Source organism: Triturus cristatus, chromosome 3_1, assembly GCF_964204655.1.
Source record: "Triturus cristatus chromosome 3_1, aTriCri1.1, whole genome shotgun sequence".
NCBI lineage: Eukaryota > Metazoa > Chordata > Amphibia > Caudata > Salamandridae > Triturus > Triturus cristatus.
Window position 1 is genome coordinate 830,727,281 of NC_140583.1, and position 23,421 is coordinate 830,750,701.

General features: G+C 47.7%; 1 protein-coding gene across 2 annotated transcripts in view; it reads right to left on the bottom strand.

Annotated features, from left to right (window-relative positions):
* The window catches only part of RBM45 (RNA binding motif protein 45), a 431,040-nt gene that overhangs the window by 208,059 nt on the left and 199,560 nt on the right, over window positions 1-23,421 (bottom strand). For both annotated transcript variants that reach the window (XM_085645219.1, XM_085645220.1), the window contains exon 7: window positions 5,957-6,086. In XM_085645219.1, coding sequence (XP_085501345.1) covers window positions 5,957-6,086 — 130 coding nt within the window. The remainder of the gene's footprint in view (window positions 1-5,956; window positions 6,087-23,421) is intronic.

Sequence of the window (23,421 nt, forward strand, 5' to 3'; positions counted from 1 at the left end):
AGTCCAAACGGCAGAACCCGAAACTGGTAATGCCTGCCCGCCACCATGAATCTCAGATATTTGTGGTTGCGGTGTATTGGAATATGAAAATAGGCGTCTTGCAGGTCTAAAGACACCATGTAATCGTCTGCATTGAGAAGCTGCAACACTTCCTGAATGGGGACATACAACTGTTTTTTCAAAAACTGGTTTAGATTCCTCAAGTCCAATATCGGTCTCCATTTCTTCTCCTTTTTTCGAATGAGGAAAAAACGAGAGTAAAACCCCTTTCCCCTTTGACCTGGGGGAACCCTCTCGATAGCTCCCTTCTGGAGCATGAGTGCCACCTCCAGGAGTAAAGCACGCACATTTTTGTGAATCATAGGACGGGGAAGGGTTTGGGGAGGAATCTGGATGACTCTAGAGAATGTCCGAATTGAACTAATTGTAGAACCCAACGGTCCGTAGTTACTTTTTGCCAATTTGTGAGAAAATGGGAAATTCTTCCTCCAACTTTGGAGGGTAGAGAGAAGTTTGAGACCGGCGGTAGTTGAAAGTCACTGCCGCCGAGCAGCGTCCTTTTGTCTCCCTCCCTTGCCACGAAAGGAAGATTTAGTGTAGGACGCTGCTGATACTGCGAACGGTATTGCGGAGAGGAAGGGAAGGAAGATCGGTGTTGGAAATCTCCTAGAGTCGATGTTTGACCTCTCCCTCTTGAGCCTCGAAAAGAAGGGTTCCGGAATTGTAGGGTACCCAACGCCCTAGCGGTGTCGGTATCCTTCTTAATACCTTGTAATGCCTCATCAATATATGTGCCAAAGAGAAGTTGGCCATCATATGGCATGTCTAGTACCTTGGTTTGTACTTCCGGTCTGAAGGAAGTTGCCTTCAACCAACCCTGGCGCCGTAACACAGCTGCGCCCGCCAGTTGGCGAAATCCGGTTAATCAATATCCACTGCGCAATCTATAATTTCAGAGGCAGATCACTCCCCTCCAGTAAGATCTTCTTTGCCTCCTCTTTTGACTCTTCAGATAAGTTCGCTAGGTATGGCGCAATATCTGCCCACATCTGCCAATTGTAACGTCCCAACAGTGCTAAGGAGTTGGAAGCACGCACTGTCAAAGCAGACATGGACGAAAAGGGCTTACCAATGTTATCCAGTCGCCTACCCTCTTTATCCGGTGGAGTAGTCAACAAAGCAGATGGATTTTTTTACTTTCTCTGAGCGGCTTGGGTAATGACGGAGTTCGGTTTCGGATGGCCTGTGTGGCAAGCTGGAGCGGTATCTGGCACTTTATATTTCTTATCCAGCCGAGGCAAAACTGGAGGGACCGAGGAAGGGTTCTGCATAATCGTTATGCCTTGTTCCCAAATGTAGTCTATTATAGGGATCGAGCAAACCAACTTTTTGAAAGGCTCTTTAAAATCGTAGAGGAAACAATCCTGTTGGTGCGAGGGCATAGGTATCTGAAAGCGCTGGGCCGCTCTCTCTACGATATTATGAAAGCCTCCAATGTCCTCTGGAGGAGAGTCGGCTGTGGTAGGAACGGGAGAAGCTGGACAGGGAAGAATGTAGTCATCCCATTCAACCTAATGAGATTGGGCATCCTGAAGCTCTCCCTTCCTCATGCTCATCATCATCTTCGTCATCTGTAGTGATACGAGGCGGTGATGTGATAGGCTCAGACTGTAGAACCAATGGAGGAGGTCATGGCCTTGGTGTTGAGGCACAACCGGTATCGGAGAAGGAGCCTGCGTTCGAAACCGCTGCTTGTAGTCGGATATAAGGAATTGGAGATCAGGGACGCAGGCAGACAAACCATGGAAGGTGGAGGTTGCGTATATTCCTCAGGTGCAACATCCTGATATTCCTGTCCGTTATCCTCATAGTCCGAGCTATCTTGATATTTCGCATGGAGCTGCGACGGACTCGTCGCTGTACGGAACATACTTCCGTCGTCAGAGTCATCCTCCTCCAAAAGTTGAGCCGGAGGCAAGAGTTGGCCCCTACTAGGTGAAGTCAGGGCCGGTGTCAGTGCACGTTTCGTAAAATTGAGGTGCACATATTTACTTTGTACATCAGAGTCCATAGCTGTCGACGGGCCCGTCGACGGTAGAGTCGACAATGTAGTGTGGACCGGCATCATTGAAAGTTGCGACGCAGTCGTCGACGATGATGAATGCTTAGTCGACGACGTCAGACGATGAAGGCTTTGTCGACGGAGCTGTCGACGGTGTCCTCGACGATGTCGCCGAGGTAGCTTTAGTCGATGGTGTCGTCGATCACAGTGTCGACGGCAGCTTGGCTGACGACGAGGTCTTTAATTTTCAGCGTCAACGAGACATATTTACCGGCTGTCGACGATGTAGTCAAGGAATGTGATGCGACAGAAGTAGACACTGTCGTCGTCTACAAGGTAACATGGACTGCCGTCGATGGAGATCTCCTCGTCGATGAAGCCACCGTCGACGAGGTTGTCGTCGTCGACGGGGTGGAAGTAGGCTTATTACTTATTAAAGGCATGTGGAACTTCCTGAGGAGAAACTGTCCCTGGCAGAGTCTTAGCAGGGACCTCTGAAGACTTTATATGCGCCTTCTTTTGAGGTGGCTGCGACGAAGGGCCTGGAGATGCCACCCTTGGTCTCTTCTGAGAGGACTGAGAAGAGATGGAAGAGCCCTAACTTTCCTCAAAGGACAATACAGTATCCTTGTCCTTAAGCCTCTGCAGCCAGATTAAGAGGCGCCCTTCACGGTCTTTAAGGGTCTTGGAGGAGAAGGTACGACATACCTTACAATCCTTTGAAGAGTGGCTAGGATAAAGACGGTAGTTGGTCGTCCACATGAAGCCTCTTTTTCCCACAGGAAGCACAAGACCTGAAAAGGCCCTTCTTCAGGGTGTAAGCCATGAAATCCTCACAGAAAACACAAATGTGAAGGAAGAAACACTGGAAATCCAGTAGTAATGAGCAGAGCTCAGTGGAGACTCCCTTAGCACGACGTGCGGTAGAAAATCTGAGGGACTAGAGCTCCTTCCAGGAAGGTTCTAGAGGGTGGTGCTAGCAGATTGGCTACTCGCCAAACTTTGGTCCTTTTTACATAAGGACGTGGATATGTTACTAAGATAAGGCCTTTTGGGCCTCTTACTCTATAGGTCTACTGAGACATTGCTTTGTTTATTTACCGGGGACTCCCATCCCGACGACGGGGAATGATTCAGGCATGTGAATCTATGAAAGATACCCTAATACTGAATAAAGGGGTACTTTCCTACAAACCCCACATAGCACATGTGCATGCATGGTTAATGCGGAGGCAAATTTCTTTTAACATAGGTTAAGTTTACTTGACATAACTAGCCTACATTATTGAAAGCCCAAGTTTGCATGTTGTGCGCAAGCATCGTTATTTATTGATTTTCGGAACATCATCGAAATTCAGATGCAGCAACAGTCGTTCTCTATAAGTGTAATATAACATTTTTCTCTTGCTTACTCGGCCAAAGGAGGAGTTTTGAAACTTTACAAGGTTATGTGAGGAACTTTAGTTGTTATAGTAGTGCAGAACAGTCCACTGTCTCAGGTTTCATTTCTTGTTTATTTCCACTGTGCAACTAAATCACGCAAGTTAATGGTCAATGAACATTGTGTACGTAAGAGTAAGTTAGGATGGAGTGGAAGCTTATAGTTTGCTGTGCAAATAACATTTTAGTGTCACCTTATTATTCAACGTCATACTAGGAATCTGTGTGCTTTCATTGTCTGAAACAAAAGAAAAGATTTGCTATTTGGAGAGAAGTTAACCCAAAATCATTTGCTCATTTTCATTTGTCAAGTTGGATAACATTATGATTTCCTTTCGGCAAGTCCATAGGTTCATCTTTTTCTGTAGATGCGAGTTGTAGAAGATCTCTCATGGAAAGAATAGGATGAGAAAGTTGAAGGCATCCTTGGGTCTTTAAGGGTGCCTTAAATGTGAAGAGTTCTTTAAAGATACTCATGTAGGCATCTGTAAGGTTCAGGTAGCATACTGAATGTACAGAAAAGTAAAGAGATCCAGCTCAGCAATTACAGGCTGGGGTGAAGGATGTTCCCGACATTATGGACATAGCCAGATTGAAAGATGTCTCTGGTGTTGCTTAATGTCAGTTCATGCAGGTTCAGATCTCACGAATGGCCTGGTGCAACTGCAGCAAAGAGAATCATTGTTGCAGTGCATTGTGGATGCTTGGTAATTATGTTTTTGAATTCAAGAAATGAGAAAAAGGCAGGAATAAATGCCCCTAGCAGCCAGACTAGCATTTTCCTTTGAATAGAGTTAGGGGTACCTGGATACCTCTTGGTTTAGTGCGCCCTCATGAACTTCCGACAGGTGGCAGTAGAACTCCTATGTTTTCCATTTTTAAAGTCCTTCTATGTGAACTGGGTGATGCTGAAGCTTCTCCATAGCTTACAATACCAAATAAACAGTCCTTCTCTTGAAAGAGGTCTAGTTCTTTTTCCAGGGGCTTATTAATTTAATACATTTTGGTGGTGTTTTCAGTTCCCCACCAAACAGATTGAGGAAACTCAAGGAAGCCAGATGGACCACTATTAGCTCCATCACATTGCTATGGCAACCTATGCCCAGGAGTTGACTAGTCACCCATGCAGTCTCCCCAAACCCCTAAAGATTCATCAATTAGGATTCTCTGGCTCAGACAGGCTTTCTGAAATAAGACAAAAGGTAAGATTCTCCAAAGAAACCAGACTGTGATTGGAGAGTCACACTGGTTCTTCAACTGCTCTTGCTGGACCGCATGGGTAGCCTGGTTTCAAGGCTATGAATATGCAATGGAGCCTAGAAAAAGAAGCATCCCTGATCACTGGACAAACATTTGGCTTCCGATGTTCCTCCAAGGGAAACACTTGCTAACTTCAGGTCCAAGACTGCTTGTATATAATAGATGACGAAGTGGATTCAAGGTCGACTTTGTTGCACCGATCTGAAGATTCAGCTTGTGACATTGAAGCATAATACTCTCATCAAGTAAGGCAGTATTGTGTTTGAAACATGGCTTGAGAAGCCAGCTGTCCAGGCAGGGATCAGTAGATCCCTCTATGCTGGAATAAGGCAACCAATACTAATATGTTTTGATAGAAACTAGAAATCCTTTAGACCTACTGTGTACTTGCAGTATCCTTGAGATAGATGGTGAAATATTCAAGTAGAAATTCATATATGTATGAATGTGCATTACTTTCTTCATTTCCCCGATGCATTTCAAAGCCTGTCTTAGGGTCCAATTTATGCTCTTTCGCTATGAGGCTTGTGGAAGTGTGTTAAACACCATAGTACATTATATATTTGGTATGACAGTGATGTGCTAGGTCATACCTGAAGAATCAATGGCAACAAAACTTGAAAAGGGATCCATAATGTCTGGGATTGTTCCAAATTGAGTAGCTTCTTCAGATAACTATTTTGATAACAGTGCAATGTAAAGATAAATCAGCATCAATAATTTCATAGCAAAATAAAAAATCATTCATTATATCATCAGTAAATATTTATTATAGGAGGATTTTGTTTTCAGATCTGAAAAACTTCAGCACAGCAATTCTACAATTGTGTACCAACAGCGCCTGGCTAACATTTTCACTTATTTACGAAGGAACTTAAACATGAACGAAAAGCAAATGTAATGTCTTAAAAAATAAAGAGATTGTATTTCGCAGATGTCCATATGTAGCTTTCTTGGGAAAATGTGGGGAGTCGAAGCTAGACACAGTTTTGTTTAAAGCTGCATATTTACCAGCAGGTGGCGATTTATGTGAAAAATCTGCAACTGTGCAGAAAACCGTGCTGAATCATCACGCAATTCCAGTGCCTGTGATTACAGCATTCAATTTCACAGAAAACATAGAAGATCTGTGGGTATGTTTCTTCCATGAATTCTTTGTGAGATATTAACATAGATATTAATGATTCTACTTACTCTGTGCTATCACATCCGACATCTATGAACGAAACGCCAAGTCGATTTCCAGGGGGGTAGTCGAAGCCATGCAGTTTGTATTTTGCATAAACGGCAGATGCGACATTCTGATACTGAATCACTGCATGTCCTGCGACAACAGAATATCAAACCTAAATTAGAATTCCATTTAAAAGCATCAAAAATGGATTTCAGAAACAAATTCATACTACTATCAAACGCAGTTCAGTACAAAATCATAAAACAAATCTACACATTGTATTGTATTGGTTTTGGGCATATTTATAGTAGCTCCTAGAAGCAGGTCTGGCCCTTCGATTAGACCGTGGGAGGCTTGGTGACCAAGGCTATGCAGTAGTCGAAATACATTGAACTTTGACGATGTGTGGTTAATACAACAATACTTTGCATTAAAAGGGAGAGTGCGCATATTATATACATCTCTATCACACCGATCGGCTAAGCAGCACACAGCCCAACAAAGCCTTCGCCTCTTCCCTGCCGCTTGTGATGGCGTTCCACAGCGGGACGGCGTGTCCCAAAAACATCAATCCAACGGAAACAGCATACAGTGGACCTCAATGCTTTGCAGAAGGTGATTTACTTACAAAGGTGGCTCTGACAAACTCTACGCATTTCGGGGACAATCCCCTTGTTCACAAGTGAATGTCAGCATTTACTTTGGTTTAAACAAACATGTCAGGTGACCAATGAACATAATAAACAGACTTCCAAGTTAAAATCACTTGGAACATTACGAATTCTTTCTTTTCAATCTGAACAGTTGTTAAATTACATTTCACATGCTACCATTAGTATAAATTGACTGCAGTGTGGAAAGAATGAATAAAATGAGGAAAAACTGCAATAAAAAATCAATACCTCATTCATAGGTTTTCAGAGAGTCCGCTATTGAATTCAATATTTCAAAACTTCTATCACAGACACCTGTGAATTATCATTGTATTTTATGTAATATCTGTGGTGCGACACTCATCCATCCACCTCTTTTCTCCCATATTATGCCTCATTTTCATCACTTTGATATATCAAAAGATGTCTTGAGTTTATGATTTACAGCCCATATTGTCTCAGTGGACAAAGAATCTCCTGCTGTTATATGATAATTATACTCAACCATTATAGCCCCAGTGGGCACCACATTTAATTAAATAAATATAAAGTCAAGTCCTAAGAACTAGCAGTAAGTACTAAAAAATGGTCGGGCATATAAGACTGCATTTCTCGTGGCAATCACATCTGCTCACAGGGTGAGCAAGATACAAGCCTTGTGCTCTACAGAGTCTTTTCTCATTTTCCATGCAAACAGAGTGGTGCTAAGAACTCACCCGAGGTTCCTTCCTAAGTTGGTCTCGGAGTTTCACATCAACCAGTCAGTCACTCTTCCTACTTTATTTGTGAACCCTGTCACTCCTGCTGAGACAGCTTTGCACTCTCTAGATCTGAAAACTGTGTTAAAATGTTATCTAGATAAGACAGTGTACGAAAGGCAGACCAGCTATTTGTTAATTATGGTCCATTGAACACCGATTTTCCTGCCTCTAAAAGGTCCACTGCTAGATGGATAGTGTCTTGTATCATGTTATCCTATCAGCTGGCACACAAGCAGCTCCCTGGCAAGCCGAGAGTTCATTCTACAAGTGGCAAAGCCGCTATGATAGCGATGCTTAGAAATGTACCTATTCAGGAAATCCGTAAAGCAGCCACATTGCGTTTGGTTCACACTTTCGCACGCCATTACTGCCTTGATTATGACACTCTAGCAGCTGCTCGGTTTGGACAAGCATCCTTGAGAAACTTGTTTGGGTAATGCATGTTTTGTTAACAGGTTATATGCTGGTATTCGTCCGCAGGGTATAGGGATGGCCTTGCTACTCTATTACGTGCTTATGACTATTGATGAGTATCCCCTAGAAGAGAAGGATAAGTTACTTGCCTGTAAGAACAAATGTTACTTACCTGTAAACTGTGGTTCTCCAGTATTGGTGTATTTCATAGATTCACATGCTTGAATATTCCCCGAAGTGGGAGTCCCACGGTACATAAAAAGCAATAAGCCTTAGCTATATAAGGAATATGCATCTTTTCTAGGCATGTAGAGCTGCAGATCTACACACTTGTGCATAGATCGCCATCTGGTGTAGGGCCCGGATGTTTGCAGTTTGTTTTTCCTCTTGGAAAGTCTTTGGAAGTCACGAGGTCGGTGACTCCTCCTTTGGATCGTATTGCGCATGGGCTTCGGCTCCATCCTCAGATTGTTTTACGCCAGCAGGGAAAGATGGAGCGTAGTAATAACAGTGAAGATGCCCATGTGTGTGCTATCTGAATAAGATAAACTGGGACAGATACAGGTAGCCGGGGAGGCGGGTGGGCGTGTGTAGATCTGCAGCTCTACATGCCAAGAACAGATGCATACTGGTAAGTAGCATATTCAGTTCGAGGAATTTGAGCTGCAGATTACACACTTGTGCATAGATTATATAGCAGTACCCACCGTTAGCGGCGACCACCCGTATCTGTTGCAGTGGTTTGAAATAATATTTTGAGTACAGCCTGGCCCACACTAGCCTGTTGCTTGCACATCTACACAATAGGGTTTGGTGAAAGTGTGCGGTGTTGACCATGTAGCTGCTTTGCAGATATCATCTAATGGGATGTTCCCTAAGAATGCCATGGAAGCCCCTATTTTTCGCGTAGAATGGGCATTCCCCCAATGGATAGTGCTTGCTTTGCTTTGTGGTAGCAGATTTGAATGCATTTTACAATCCACCTAGCTATCCCTGATTTTGAGATGGGGTTGCCTTTGTGTGGTGGAGAGAAAGAGACAAACAGTTGTTTGGTCTTACGGAAAGGTTGAGTTCTTTGAATGTAGTAGAGTAAGGCTCGTTTGACATCCAGTGTGTGAAGAGCCCTTTCTGCAACGGTCTGTGGTTGCGAGAAAAATACTGGTAGTTCTACTGTTTGGTTTAGGTGAAACGGAGAAACTACTTTAGGGAGGAATTTTGGGTTGGTACGGAGAACAACCTTGTTGTGGTGCATTTGGAGAAAAGGTTCTTGAATGGTAAGTGCTTGTATCTCACTTACCCTTCTAAGGGAAGTGATTGCTACAAGAAAAGCCGTTTTCCATGTTAGGAATTGTAGTTCGCATTTGTGCAGAGGTTCGAAGGGAGGCCCCATTAGCCTTGCGAGAACGATATTTAAGTTCCACACACGCGAGGGTGGCACTCTGGGGGAATTATTCTTTTAAGGCCTTCCATGAAGGCTTTAATGGCAGGTACTCTAAAGAGTGATAGATGTTGCCTGTTTTGTAGGTAAGCTGCAATAGCTGCGAGGTGTAGTCGAATGGACGTATAGGCTAGATTGCACCTTTGTAGGTGGAGTAAGTAGCCTATGATGTGTTGAATGGACACGTCCAGTGGATTGATGTTATGGCAATAAACAAGAAAACGTTTCCACTTGACGACGTAGCACGCTCTAGTGGTAGGTCTTCTAGCTTCTCGGATGACGTTAATACAGTCAGGGGGAAGATTTAGGTACCCAAAATCTAGGATTTCAAGCGCCAGATCGCAAGGTTGAGCTGCGCTGGGTCCGGGTGTTTGATCTCTCCATGGTTCTGGGTTAAGAGGTGTGGAGAGAGGTGTAGTTTTTGGTGCGGTACTACAGATAGTTCCAGCAGTGTGGTATACCATGGTTGTCTGGCCCACGTTGGAGCTACTAGGATTTGTGTGAGGGAGTGTTGTTGTAGTTTGCGCACCACTAGTGGAATGAGTGGGAGAGGCGGAAAAGCGTACGCAAATCTGCCCGACCAGTTCATCCATATCGCATTTCCTTTGGACAATGGGTGTGGGTATCTGGCGGCGAAGCTTGGGCATTTGACATTTTCGTGGGTGGCGAAGAGGTCTATCTGTGGATGCCCCCACATTTGAAAGTACGGGTGAAGAACTTGCGGGTGAAGTTCCCACTCATGGATCTGTTGTGGTTGCCTGCTGAGCAGATCTGCCACTGTATTTTGGACTCCTGGGACATGCTGAGCTAGGAGAAAGATTTTCTGGGGTATTGCCCATCTCCATATGCTCTGTGCTAGTTGAGAGCTGTGGAGAGTGTGTGCCGTCTTGTTTTTGAATATAATGCATGGCTGTCATGTTGTCTGTGCAGATCAGGACTGCCTTGCCTGAAATTTGGGTTTGAAAAGATTTTAGGGCTAAGAAGATTGCTAGTAACGCCAGATGGTTGATATGGAGTAACTTTTGTTGAGGTGTCCACTTGCCCTGTGTGTTGAGATGTAGTAGATGAGCTCCCCAGCCGGAGAGCGATGCGTCCATTGTCAGTACTATTTGAGGAACCGGGTCCAGGCACGGTCGATCTTTGGAAAGGTTTGTGGTGTTCCACCACTGCAGAGAGCGATGGGTGCGACCGTCTACCAACACCAGATCTGTTAATTGACCCTGGGCCTGGTTCCATTGTTGCGCTAAGCACTCTTGGAGCGGACGCATCTGGAGTCTTGCGTGAGGTACTATGAAGATGCAAGAGGCCATTATCCCCATTAGTTGCATAAACACTCGAGTTGGAAGGGAGTGTTGTGCTAGGAATTTTGTGCGTAGAGCCTGAATGCTTGCAATCCTGGCAGGATTGGGGTAGGCTAGCGCTCGAGGTGTCTATGGTGGCACCAAGGTATTGTTTTATGTGGGATGGTTGTAGATGGGACTTCTGGTGGTTTACTGTGAAGCCCAGTTGGTGGAGTAGCTGAATGGTGGTGGACGTGTGTTGTACACACGGATTGTATGACCTGGTTTTTATCAGCCAGTCATCTAAGTATGGGAAGACGTGAATGTGTTGTCACTGCTAGGCACTTGGTGAATACCCGTGGCGCTGTTGTGACTCCGAACGGGAGCACTTTGAATTGGTAGTGTTGTCCGTCCACTACAAATCTGAGGTACTTCCGGTGAGCTTTGTGCACTGGAATGTGGAAATGAGCGTCTTTTAGGTCTAAAGCGGTCAAAAAGTCGTTTTGGGAGAGGAGCAGAAGTACCTGCTGAAGCGTCACCATATGAAAATGGTCTGAGTGTATGTATGCGTTTAGGGGCCGGAGATCTAGGATGGGTCGAAGAGTCTCGTCCCTTTTTGGTATGAGGAAATATAGGAAGTAGACTCCCATATTTTGTTGGTTGGTAGGAACGGGTTCTATTGCCTGTTTCTGAAGGATGGGAGATTACCTCCTGCGTTAGGAGTATTAGATGTTCTTGTGACATTGGGCGCTGTCTGGGTGGTATGTTTGGGGGGGTAGATATTAGTTCCAGACCGAATTATCTGCGTTACCCATTTGTCTGAGGTGATGGTAGCCCAGACGGGAAGGAAATGTTGGAGTCTGCCCCCGACCGGAGTGGAATGGTCTGGGGGGGAGGGAAGTCATTGTGTAGGCGGTGTGGCAGAGCGGGCGTTGTTTGTTTTGCCTCTGCCTTTATTATTGTTACCCCTATAGCCGCCTCTTTGATAACCCCTTGTGAAGGTGAACTGAGTAGGGGATTTGTATGAAGTGGACGCGGTGTCTGAGTAGCAGCCTCTAGACGTACTTCGAAAGGAAGAGCAGCGAAAGGAGCATCTAGGAGGGTGTTTCTGTAAGGCTCCCATGGATTTTGCCGTATCCTTCATTTTTTCTAGGGCCTCATCCACTTGTGGGCCAAATAGATGTTCCTGGTCAAAGGGATGGTTAAGGATGGAGGCTTGTACATCCGGTTTAAACCCTGATATTCTTAGCGAAGCATAGCGACGGAGGAGGACGCTGGTATTGATGGCCCTGGAAGCTGTGTCTGCTGCATCTAGGGCACAACGTATGGAGGTGTTAGTAATAGTCTTACCCTCCTGAATTAGTTTGTTGGCCCTAGCTTTATATTTTTCAGGGAGGTGGTGCATTATGCTTTCCAATTAGTCATAATGTGCCCTGTCATATCTGGCCAATAGCGCTTCTGTATTGGCGATACGCCACATATTGGCTGCTTGTGATGCAGTACGCTTTCCTGATGCGTCCAGCAGTTTTGACTCTTTGTCAGGTGGTGGTGCTTCGCCTGACGCCTGGGAGTTTGCCCTTTTACGTGCAGTGGATACCACTAGAGAACCTAGTGGCGCTGGCCCTCTGATGTAGGAGGGATCTGTAGGGGCAGCTTTGCATTTTTTCTCGATGCGCGGGTTAATGACCCTGGCCCTAACTGGGTCCTTAAAAACTTCTGGTGCATGCTTTACCACTCCTTTGAGCATAGGCAATAAGGAGGTGGACCTATCTGTGGTGTTGAATGTGTCGAGGAGGAAATCTTCCTCCACGGGGTCGGTATGCAAGTCTACCCCGTGATAGTGTGCCGCCCTTTGCTGTAGATGGTGGAACCCCAATGAGTCTTCCGGTGGAGATGGTCTGGAGGGGTAAAGATCATCTTGTGAGACGTTGGGGATATCAGGGATATTGAAATCGTCCCATGGGTCTGGGGATCCTGTAGGGGTGGGGTCCCCTGTGGGTATGTCCTGGGGCACATCCCCTATGTCATCATATGGGTCCCCGTGTTCATCATCGTGTGGAGAAGGGGTGGGAGAACGATGAGCTTGGGGTGAAGGCGGAGGGGGTGGAGGTGGAGGAGGTGGGGAAGGTATTCTGAACGGAGAGGTAGCAGAGTCCTTCCTCTTTGGAGGTGGAGCAGGCTTCTCCAAATGTCTCTTTTTGGTAGAGTGTCAAATGTCCAGTTTTTGGATCCTTGGTGAGTGTTTTTTGCAAGGGATCCGGTGTAAATAGGTCTGGTGAGGCTGGTCGGTCCGTCGGCGCCTGGGCCGTTGGCTTTTTAGGCTTTTCTGTGCCGGTTTGTTGTTTGGAACTCGGTTTGGCAACCTCCGGACGCTTGGTCGGTGCCGAGATGGGTTTCGGCTTCGAAGTGTCGGTGGCCTTGTGTGCTTTGGTCGGCACCGAAGGTGGTGTCGGTGCCGAAGAGCTGGGTTTCGACCCTGAGTGCTTCGGTGCGGGACTCTGTGTCGAGATGGAGGTCGGCTTCTTTTTCGGTGCCGAAGCGTGTTTATCGGCACCAACGGTAGGCTGGCTCAAGCCCGAGCCGTCAGAAGGCTTGCTTGGCTTCTTTACCGGGCCCGAAGGTGCGGTGTTGGAAGCAGAGTCCTTGGTCTTGCCTAGGCCCGGAGGCGAAGGTGTGACCGGAGCCTTTTTCGGTGCCGGCAGGGGTGTGGGTGGGGATCAGTACTCACGACCCTCTGCGCCGGGGTGATGTCCTCCACATCTGAGTTGTCTGCTTCGGAAGCGCTGACGAGGCCCTGTGAGAAAGTGGGTTTCTGTTGCAGTAACCCCCCCTTTTTTTGCCTAATAGCTGATGCACTTTTCCTTGTTGTGCCCTGGGCTCCTGCCAATCAGGTGCCCAGGGCCTATGTTCCTTCCTTAAAACACACAAACTCCCAATTGGCAAACCCTGGCCACATGTCAGCCCCTGGTAAATGGTACCCTAGGTACCCAGGGCCTTGTGACCAGGGAAGGCCTCTAAGGGCTGCAGCACTCATTGTGCCACCCTTAGAGGCCCTGTACCCTTACACACACACACTGCCTTTGCAGGCTGAGTGTCTGGGTGCAGGACAAAACAAAGAGTCGACATGGCACACATCTCTGTGTGCCATGCCCATTACCTATACTGCCAAGGCATATGTCAGCCACCCCTCTGGCTGGGTGCCTTATGCCTATGGTGTGGGCACAGGAGCAGGAGCCCTGTGCCCCTACAGTACCCAGGTCCATTCCTGGGCACTGTAAGTACAGTGCTGCCTTTTACAAGTACATGGTGCTGAGAGCTCGTCAAACACGAACTCCACAGTACCATAATGGCAACACTGAAGACTGGGAAGTTTGGTATCAAACTTCTCAGCACATTAAACCCACACTGATGCCAGTGTGGGATTTAATGTACTAAGCACCCCAGAGGGCATCTTAGAGATGCCCCCTTACAGCTAACCTACAATCCACGTCTGCTCTGAGGCTGCCCAGGCTGCCACACAGCAGACACGTTGCTGGACCCCTGGGTGGGAGAGCCCCTGCTCTCCCGGGCCTGCAACAATGCACATCCTGGGTGAGGTGAGAAATCTCCTCCCCCAGGATGAGCAAAGGGAAGCTTCAAAGGCATGCCGCCAGTTGGAGTTTCCCCAGGCCACTGCAACCCCCCACTCTGGCAGGAAGCTTGGCCGGAAACCCCATACAAGGACAGGGGATGTGCCAGCCTGCCCACCCCACCCCTCAGGTGGGGGAGGCGAGGTGAAGCACATCTCCGGGCTCTCGCCATCTTGAAGATGGGAGGCCCTACCCTATCAGGATTAGGCTACTGCCCTCCTCCCACAGGAGAGAGGCAGGATAGGGGGTGTACCCACCCCAGGACAAGGACCCATTGGTCCCTGGCCTTCACCTACCTGTAACGCCCCTAAATCTAGTATTTAGGGGCCCCCTGAACCTTCCTTCCCCAGATCCCAGATTCGAAACTACAAGAAGAGCAAGAAGAACAAAGACCTGCCCTGCAGCTGCTAAAAAGAGGAAGACACCAACTGCTTTGGCCCCAGCCCTACCGGCCTGTCGACCCTCGAACCTGCTCCTGCTCCAGCGCGGCATCTCTTGTGGCCAGCAACCTCAAAAACCCCAGAGGACCTGGCTACCTTTGAACTCTAAGGCCCCTGGGACTCCCATGAGTAGAGGCTCTACTCAGAAACCTATCTCTAACCCCTGGCAGCAGCCCGGAACCGCGAACCCAGCACACTCTGCACCAGCCAAGCCTGGCCAGTGCCGGAGTGAACAAAGACCCTGAGGACGACCCCACGGCGACTGTGACCCCGAGTCCGGCACCCAAGGACCCCCCTCGACATTCCGGAAGAAGTCTGCAGCCTCAGGACAGAGTGCCACCCCAACCGCGATCAACAAGAGGGTAAGATTCCCGACATCAAAAGGCACCCCTGCACCCGGCGCCCTGCGGCCCCCTGTGCCCAATCCCGGGGTACCCACCTAACCTACAACTACCCCACTTACCTCTCGAAGTGGTGGTGGCATCTGAAGCATCCTCATCCCCGAGCTTGCAGCCTTTTTCCAAACCGGAATATTCCCATTGACTTCCATTGAGCGCCCGAAGGCTCAAAAGCACCCTGCACCCAGCCGCCCGAGTGGCCCTGGCAGTGCACTCTCTACACTAACCTACGTCCCCACTTGCCCTGAGTAAGTGACCAGGAGCCCAGCTCCCACAGCCGCGTGGCTTGCCAGACAGCAGCCACCAACCAAGGCCCCCCTATCCCTCATAGGATAACATTGGGCCTAACTCTCTCTGCACCCGGCCGTCCTGAAACCGCTGAGGGTGAACCAACTGTACCTACCTGACACTGGGGGACCCCTGAGTCCATGCCCGGAATTTCAACTCTACCAGTCGAGTACTTACCCTTAAACCGCTAACTTCGTTTTCCTCATAGGGTAACATTGACTGACTTTTTCTTCAAAAATCTTCTAAGTGTGAACTTTTCAAAACTGCAAAAATTCACCAAAAATCAGCCAAGTGACAAAAAAGAATTTACTCACCTGCTCCTAGGTGAGCTCCCAGTGCTGGATCTTGGTGCCCAGCCCTGACTCTGAAAAGTGTTCACAACTATACTTACCTCTAACTCATTTTTCTCCCATAGGAAACCATTGTCTGCTTTTCTGTGAAATTTCTTCTAAGTGTCTACTTTTGCAAATTTGAAATATTCTTTTAAAATCGTACCATTTCTGCAAACGAAATTACTTACCTGCTTTTGATAAGGACCCCAGTCCTGGGTCTAGGCACCCAGTCCTGGATTACTAAAGTAACGATAAAGTACTCTACCTGCAATTTGAATTTCTTGCCATAGAGATCCATTGAATGTTTTCTGTGAAATATTTTCTAAGTGCTAACTTTTGAAATAGCCAAATATTATTTAAAAATCATTACAGTTATTAAGTCGACTTTCATCACTTGATTCTGAATACTGACCCCAGGCTGGTTCTAGGAGCCAGACCTGGAATTCCAAAAGTAATCTGAAAAGTAATTTATTACAAATAACCTGAATTTACCATTGAGCTCAATGCATTGTTATGTTTAGGAAATAGGATTGTTTATTGCAACCAACTGTGACTGTTTACACAAATTTATTGCCTAAGACAAAAGTATTTATATTCAACCTCTCATTCTGAGAAAGTATATTTTTACTCCCTTTGTGGTTCTAAAAATAAAACAAGCATATATTTTATATATATAAATCATTGGCCTAGAGTTCAGTTATTGAGTGTGTGAAACCATTTGCTGACTGAGTGTGTACAATAAATGCTTTACACTGTCCTCTGGTACTGCCTTACTGCTCGACCAAGCTACCACTTTTGAGAGTAAGGTCATACCTAACTTTGACCTCTATCAGCCTCTGGGGGACTGTGGACTCTGTACACCCTGTACCTATTAGGGAACAGTATATCCAGAGCCACTTTCTCACATTGGTGGATCAGCGGTGGGATACAAACTTGCATTTGTTGGACTACTTGGTTACCATCTGATCACACGACAGAACTCTTAAAAATTGCCTTTAGAATTCTGATTGGTTTTTCCAAAATTACTAAAAGTCTTGCTAGGGCCTTGCTTAAGTCCCATTAGAATTTTAGAAAAATAAAAGTCACTATAGTCAGGGTAGAGGGTTAGAACTGTCAGGTTAGAATGTCTCAAACAAACCCAGCTATTAGTGATAATAATAACATGGACCTGGTGGAGGAGCTCGACCTCACACCTTACTTACACTTGTCTTTCAAGGAATTGAGGTCCTTATGTAAACTCAAAAATTTACAAATGGGTCAGCATCCAACCAAACAAGGGCTCCAGGAGCTCCTGGCTGAGTATGCTAAAGACCACCCATCTGAACATGGTGATGGCCAGTCAGATGAGGAAAGGGAAACAGGGGAGGAGGACAGCAACCTCCCCATACTATTCCCTAGGGAGGAGATGGCACCCATACCCTCCAACTCAAGACATAGCATCTGGGCACCTAGAGACCACACAGGTGGCTCTGGTCCCAGAGACAACACTGGGGGTCCCCCCAGTGAAGAGGACAGCCTTATGAGGCTGGCCAAAAGAATAGATCTAGAGTCCAGGCTCCTGGCTCTAGAAAAGGAAAGGAGAGAGATGGGTTTAGCACCCATCAATGGTGGCAGCAATAATAAAAAAAAGGATAGGGAGGAAACTTCTGACCTTAAAATCCCCAAAGGGATTGTCCCTAAATTTGAGGAAGGTGATGATATCACCAAATGGTTCACAGCCTTTGAGAGGGCTTGTGATATCAGGAAAGTAAAGAAACCTCTCTGGGGGGCACTCCTGTGGGAACTGTTCTCTGGTAACTGCAGGGACAGGCTTCTGACTCTCTCTGGGCCAGAAGCAGGATCCTATGACCTCATGAAGAAAGCTCTGATTGAGGGATTTGGATTCACCACTGAGGAGTATAGAATTAGATTCAGGGGGGCTCACAAAACCCAGACCCAGTCCTGGATTGACTTTGTAGATTTCTCAGTGAAGACACTGGATGGTTGGTTAGCTGGACATGGTGTGCAGGATTTTACTGGATTGTACAATTTATTCATGAAGGAACATATTTTGAGTAACTGCACAAATGAAAAGTTGCATCAGCATTTGGTAGACCTAGGTCTAAAATCCCCCCAAGAATTGGGAAAAAGAGCAGACCACTGGGTCAAGACTAGGGTGACTAGGACGTTCACTGGGAGGGACCAGAACCAAGGGGTCCCAAAACCTCCCCAGAAGAAAGAGGGTGAACCCCTTGTGGATAAAAGAAAGGAGTCCCAGGTAGCCCCCCAAAAACCTGACCAGGAGGGTGGGCCCAAAGACACCTCACAAACTAAACCAGGGTACCAAGGTAAGAATTGGGATCCCAACAGAATATGGTGTTTCAACTGTCAGAAGGCTGGACACCACACCCAGGACTCTAGCTGTCCTAAAAATAAGGTTCCTAGTACAGCTCCAGGGGTGACTAGTGCAGCCCCAGGGGTTGCCAGTGTAGCTTGGGAGGGAGGGTCCTCAGATGAGGAAGTCCTCCTAGCTTTCAACTGGGGAATGGGCCCAAGAAGCAAGCTGGAGATCCCAGAAGGAAGTAGACACTTCCACCACCTACTGGTGAATGGAATCCCAGCCACTGCCCTGAGAGATACCTGTGCCAGTCACACTGTGGTACATGACAGGTTGGTATTCCCACACCAATATGTCTCAGGGGAAACAAGAAGGGTAAGAACTGTCCCAGGGGGAGTCACTGTTAGGCCTGTGGCTATAGTGCCCCTAGCCACAGCTGGGTCCCTTAGATGGAGGAAAGTGATAGTCAGTAAAAACCTCCCCCTTGATTGTCTCTTGGGGAATGATCACTTAGATGTGGAACTGAGCCAAAGAGAGGTGCTGGCCCAATGCCAGGCCTCACCCAAAGAACCTGTGGGGGCTCAACCTGCAGTCAGTGCAGCTGAGTCCCAAAAGAGTGAGAAGAAACAGGGTAGGAAAGGTGGGCAACTGTTAGCCACAGTTCCAGAGAGCCAGGGAGATTCTATCCCAGTAAGGGAAAACTCCCACAATGGCACTGGTAAAGCCCCCCCTAGCCAACAGCAAGACCTGACTAGTCAGGCAACTGTCCAGCCTGAATTAGTGGCTCCTCAGGTGGCAGAACAAGGGGTAGAGGAGGGGTGTTCCCTACCAAGAGTAGGGACCCCCTATCCTCAAACAGACCAACAGCCAGGACCCAAAGAGAACTATAAAATAGCCCCCTCACTTGCCAGTCAGGAGCTAAAGGTGTGGTTCTGGGCACTGACAGCTGTCAGCAGCCTCTGCTGGGTGTTAGCCTTTATGGCAGCCCTATCCTTGGCATGGTGGCCTAACCCCCTGCCAAATAGCAAGTCAGGCCCCCTGACCTTATTGGTCATGGTGGGGTTGCTCAAGCTGTGGGTAGCCTCTGTGGGTAAGCTGGGCCTAGCCCTGGCTAAGTTAGAAACTACCGAGGTATACGCCTCTAAACCCAAAATAGAAAGATGGGACCAGGACAGTAAAAGACAAGGAGAGGAGCCTTGGGAGTTAGGTCCTGAAACTAATAAGACAGGCCAGCTCCCCAAAGGGACTGACCTAGGCAGAAGGATGTAAGGCAGAGTAGGCCCTGCAACTTTCAAACCACTTCCCCAACTCTTCCTCGCCTGAAAGACTAGGTAGACTCTCCCAGCTTTGGCAGAAGTCTCCTGGCCTTTGGGCTGGGGGGGGCTTGTGTGAGAAAGTGGGTTTCTGTTGCAGTAACCCCCCCTTTTTTTGCCTAATAGCTGATGCACTTTTCCTTGTTGTGCCCTGGGCTCCTGCCAATCAGGTGCCCAGGGCCTATGTTCCTTCCTTAAAACACACAAACTCCCAATTGGCAAACCCTGGCCACATGTCAGCCCCTGGTAAATGGTACCCTAGGTACCCAGGGCCTTGTGACCAGGGAAGGCCTCTAAGGGCTGCAGCACTCATTGTGCCACCCTTAGAGGCCCTGTACCCTTACACACACACACTGCCTTTGCAGGCTGAGTGTCTGGGTGCAGGACAAAACAAAGAGTCGACATGGCACACATCTCTGTGTGCCATGCCCATTACCTATACTGCCAAGGCATATGTCAGCCACCCCTCTGGCTGGGTGCCTTATGCCTATGGTGTGGGCACAGGAGCAGGAGCCCTGTGCCCCTACAGTACCCAGGTCCATTCCTGGGCACTGTAAGTACAGTGCTGCCTTTTACAAGTACATGGTGCTGAGAGCTCGTCAAACACGAACTCCACAGTACCATAATGGCAACACTGAAGACTGGGAAGTTTGGTATCAAACTTCTCAGCACATTAAACCCACACTGATGCCAGTGTGGGATTTAATGTACTAAGCACCCCAGAGGGCATCTTAGAGATGCCCCCTTACAGCTAACCTACAATCCACGTCTGCTCTGAGGCTGCCCAGGCTGCCACACAGCAGACACGTTGCTGGACCCCTGGGTGGGAGAGCCCCTGCTCTCCCGGGCCTGCAACAATGCACATCCTGGGTGAGGTGAGAAATCTCCTCCCCCAGGATGAGCAAAGGGAAGCTTCAAAGGCATGCCGCCAGTTGGAGTTTCCCCAGGCCACTGCAACCCCCCACTCTGGCAGGAAGCTTGGCCGGAAACCCCATACAAGGACAGGGGATGTGCCAGCCTGCCCACCCCACCCCTCAGGTGGGGGAGGCGAGGTGAAGCACATCTCCGGGCTCTCGCCATCTTGAAGATGGGAGGCCCTACCCTATCAGGATTAGGCTACTGCCCTCCTCCCACAGGAGAGAGGCAGGATAGGGGGTGTACCCACCCCAGGACAAGGACCCATTGGTCCCTGGCCTTCACCTACCTGTAACGCCCCTAAATCTAGTATTTAGGGGCCCCCTGAACCTTCCTTCCCCAGATCCCAGATTCGAAACTACAAGAAGAGCAAGAAGAACAAAGACCTGCCCTGCAGCTGCTAAAAAGAGGAAGACACCAACTGCTTTGGCCCCAGCCCTACCGGCCTGTCGACCCTCGAACCTGCTCCTGCTCCAGCGCGGCATCTCTTGTGGCCAGCAACCTCAAAAACCCCAGAGGACCTGGCTACCTTTGAACTCTAAGGCCCCTGGGACTCCCATGAGTAGAGGCTCTACTCAGAAACCTATCTCTAACCCCTGGCAGCAGCCCGGAACCGCGAACCCAGCACACTCTGCACCAGCCAAGCCTGGCCAGTGCCGGAGTGAACAAAGACCCTGAGGACGACCCCACGGCGACTGTGACCCCGAGTCCGGCACCCAAGGACCCCCCTCGACATTCCGGAAGAAGTCTGCAGCCTCAGGACAGAGTGCCACCCCAACCGCGATCAACAAGAGGGTAAGATTCCCGACATCAAAAGGCACCCCTGCACCCGGCGCCCTGCGGCCCCCTGTGCCCAATCCCGGGGTACCCACCTAACCTACAACTACCCCACTTACCTCTCGAAGTGGTGGTGGCATCTGAAGCATCCTCATCCCCGAGCTTGCAGCCTTTTTCCAAACCGGAATATTCCCATTGACTTCCATTGAGCGCCCGAAGGCTCAAAAGCACCCTGCACCCAGCCGCCCGAGTGGCCCTGGCAGTGCACTCTCTACACTAACCTACGTCCCCACTTGCCCTGAGTAAGTGACCAGGAGCCCAGCTCCCACAGCCGCGTGGCTTGCCAGACAGCAGCCACCAACCAAGGCCCCCCTATCCCTCATAGGATAACATTGGGCCTAACTCTCTCTGCACCCGGCCGTCCTGAAACCGCTGAGGGTGAACCAACTGTACCTACCTGACACTGGGGGACCCCTGAGTCCATGCCCGGAATTTCAACTCTACCAGTCGAGTACTTACCCTTAAACCGCTAACTTCGTTTTCCTCATAGGGTAACATTGACTGACTTTTTCTTCAAAAATCTTCTAAGTGTGAACTTTTCAAAACTGCAAAAATTCACCAAAAATCAGCCAAGTGACAAAAAAGAATTTACTCACCTGCTCCTAGGTGAGCTCCCAGTGCTGGATCTTGGTGCCCAGCCCTGACTCTGAAAAGTGTTCACAACTATACTTACCTCTAACTCATTTTTCTCCCATAGGAAACCATTGTCTGCTTTTCTGTGAAATTTCTTCTAAGTGTCTACTTTTGCAAATTTGAAATATTCTTTTAAAATCGTACCATTTCTGCAAACGAAATTACTTACCTGCTTTTGATAAGGACCCCAGTCCTGGGTCTAGGCACCCAGTCCTGGATTACTAAAGTAACGATAAAGTACTCTACCTGCAATTTGAATTTCTTGCCATAGAGATCCATTGAATGTTTTCTGTGAAATATTTTCTAAGTGCTAACTTTTGAAATAGCCAAATATTATTTAAAAATCATTACAGTTATTAAGTCGACTTTCATCACTTGATTCTGAATACTGACCCCAGGCTGGTTCTAGGAGCCAGACCTGGAATTCCAAAAGTAATCTGAAAAGTAATTTATTACAAATAACCTGAATTTACCATTGAGCTCAATGCATTGTTATGTTTAGGAAATAGGATTGTTTATTGCAACCAACTGTGACTGTTTACACAAATTTATTGCCTAAGACAAAAGTATTTATATTCAACCTCTCATTCTGAGAAAGTATATTTTTACTCCCTTTGTGGTTCTAAAAATAAAACAAGCATATATTTTATATATATAAATCATTGGCCTAGAGTTCAGTTATTGAGTGTGTGAAACCATTTGCTGACTGAGTGTGTACAATAAATGCTTTACACTGTCCTCTGGTACTGCCTTACTGCTCGACCAAGCTACCACTTTTGAGAGTAAGGTCATACCTAACTTTGACCTCTATCAGCCTCTGGGGGACTGTGGACTCTGTACACCCTGTACCTATTAGGGAACAGTATATCCAGAGCCACTTTCTCACAGGCCCTAGTCGGTGTAACGCTCTGGAGCGTCGATGCCTTCTCCAAAGATGTCGTCCGGAATAGTCGTCGAGGAGTGCGCCATAGTTCTTCTGGCTCTTCGGTCCCGAATAGTCTTTTTGGACCGGAAGGACTTACACGCTGGACAGTCTCGAGCCTCGTGTTCAGGGGAGAGGCAGAGATTGTATACCTCGTGGAGATCGGTGTGGGGAAATTTGGACCCACATCGAGGGCACTTTTTAAATGGAGCCCTTTCCATTAGCCAGGACCTGAGCTTGGAGAGGCCCGAAGGCCGCCGTCGACGACTGGAACCTAGGTATGTGCCGATGAGAAAGCGCATCGAGTGGGGGAGATCGCAATCGAAACAATACCGCGGTTTGGGGTGAGGATTGCGTGTCGATCGTTGAACTGGAAGCTGTTCAGAACCGGAGCGCGAAGATTACATCCGAGCCCGATGGCGGAAAAAAACAGTGAGGATGGAGCCGAAGCCCATGCGCAATACGATCCAAAGGAGGAGTCACCGACCTCGTGACTTCCAAAGACTTTCCAAGAGGAAAAACACACTGCAAATATCCGGGCCCAACACCAGATGGCAATCTATGCAAAAGTGTGTAATCTGCAGCTCATATGCCTCGAACATATATATATAAAAAAAATATAGAATAACAAAATGCGTATAAATAAACATATATATTTTAAAATAACCTACAAAGTCAAAAGTACAATAGGATAACATTGACACATAGGAATGCATTGAAAAAGAAATCACTTTACTGACATATCCATGTCGTTTTTATAGTCCAAACTCTAGCCAATCGGGCGCAAACACCCTCTAGAACCTTCTCCTCAGAGGCTCAGACCCTCAGATTTTCATAGCACAAGAGTGACAAAAGAGTCTTATGAGGAGAAGAGAGCCTCTGAGGGGAGGTCGCATGTGAATCTATGAAAGACAC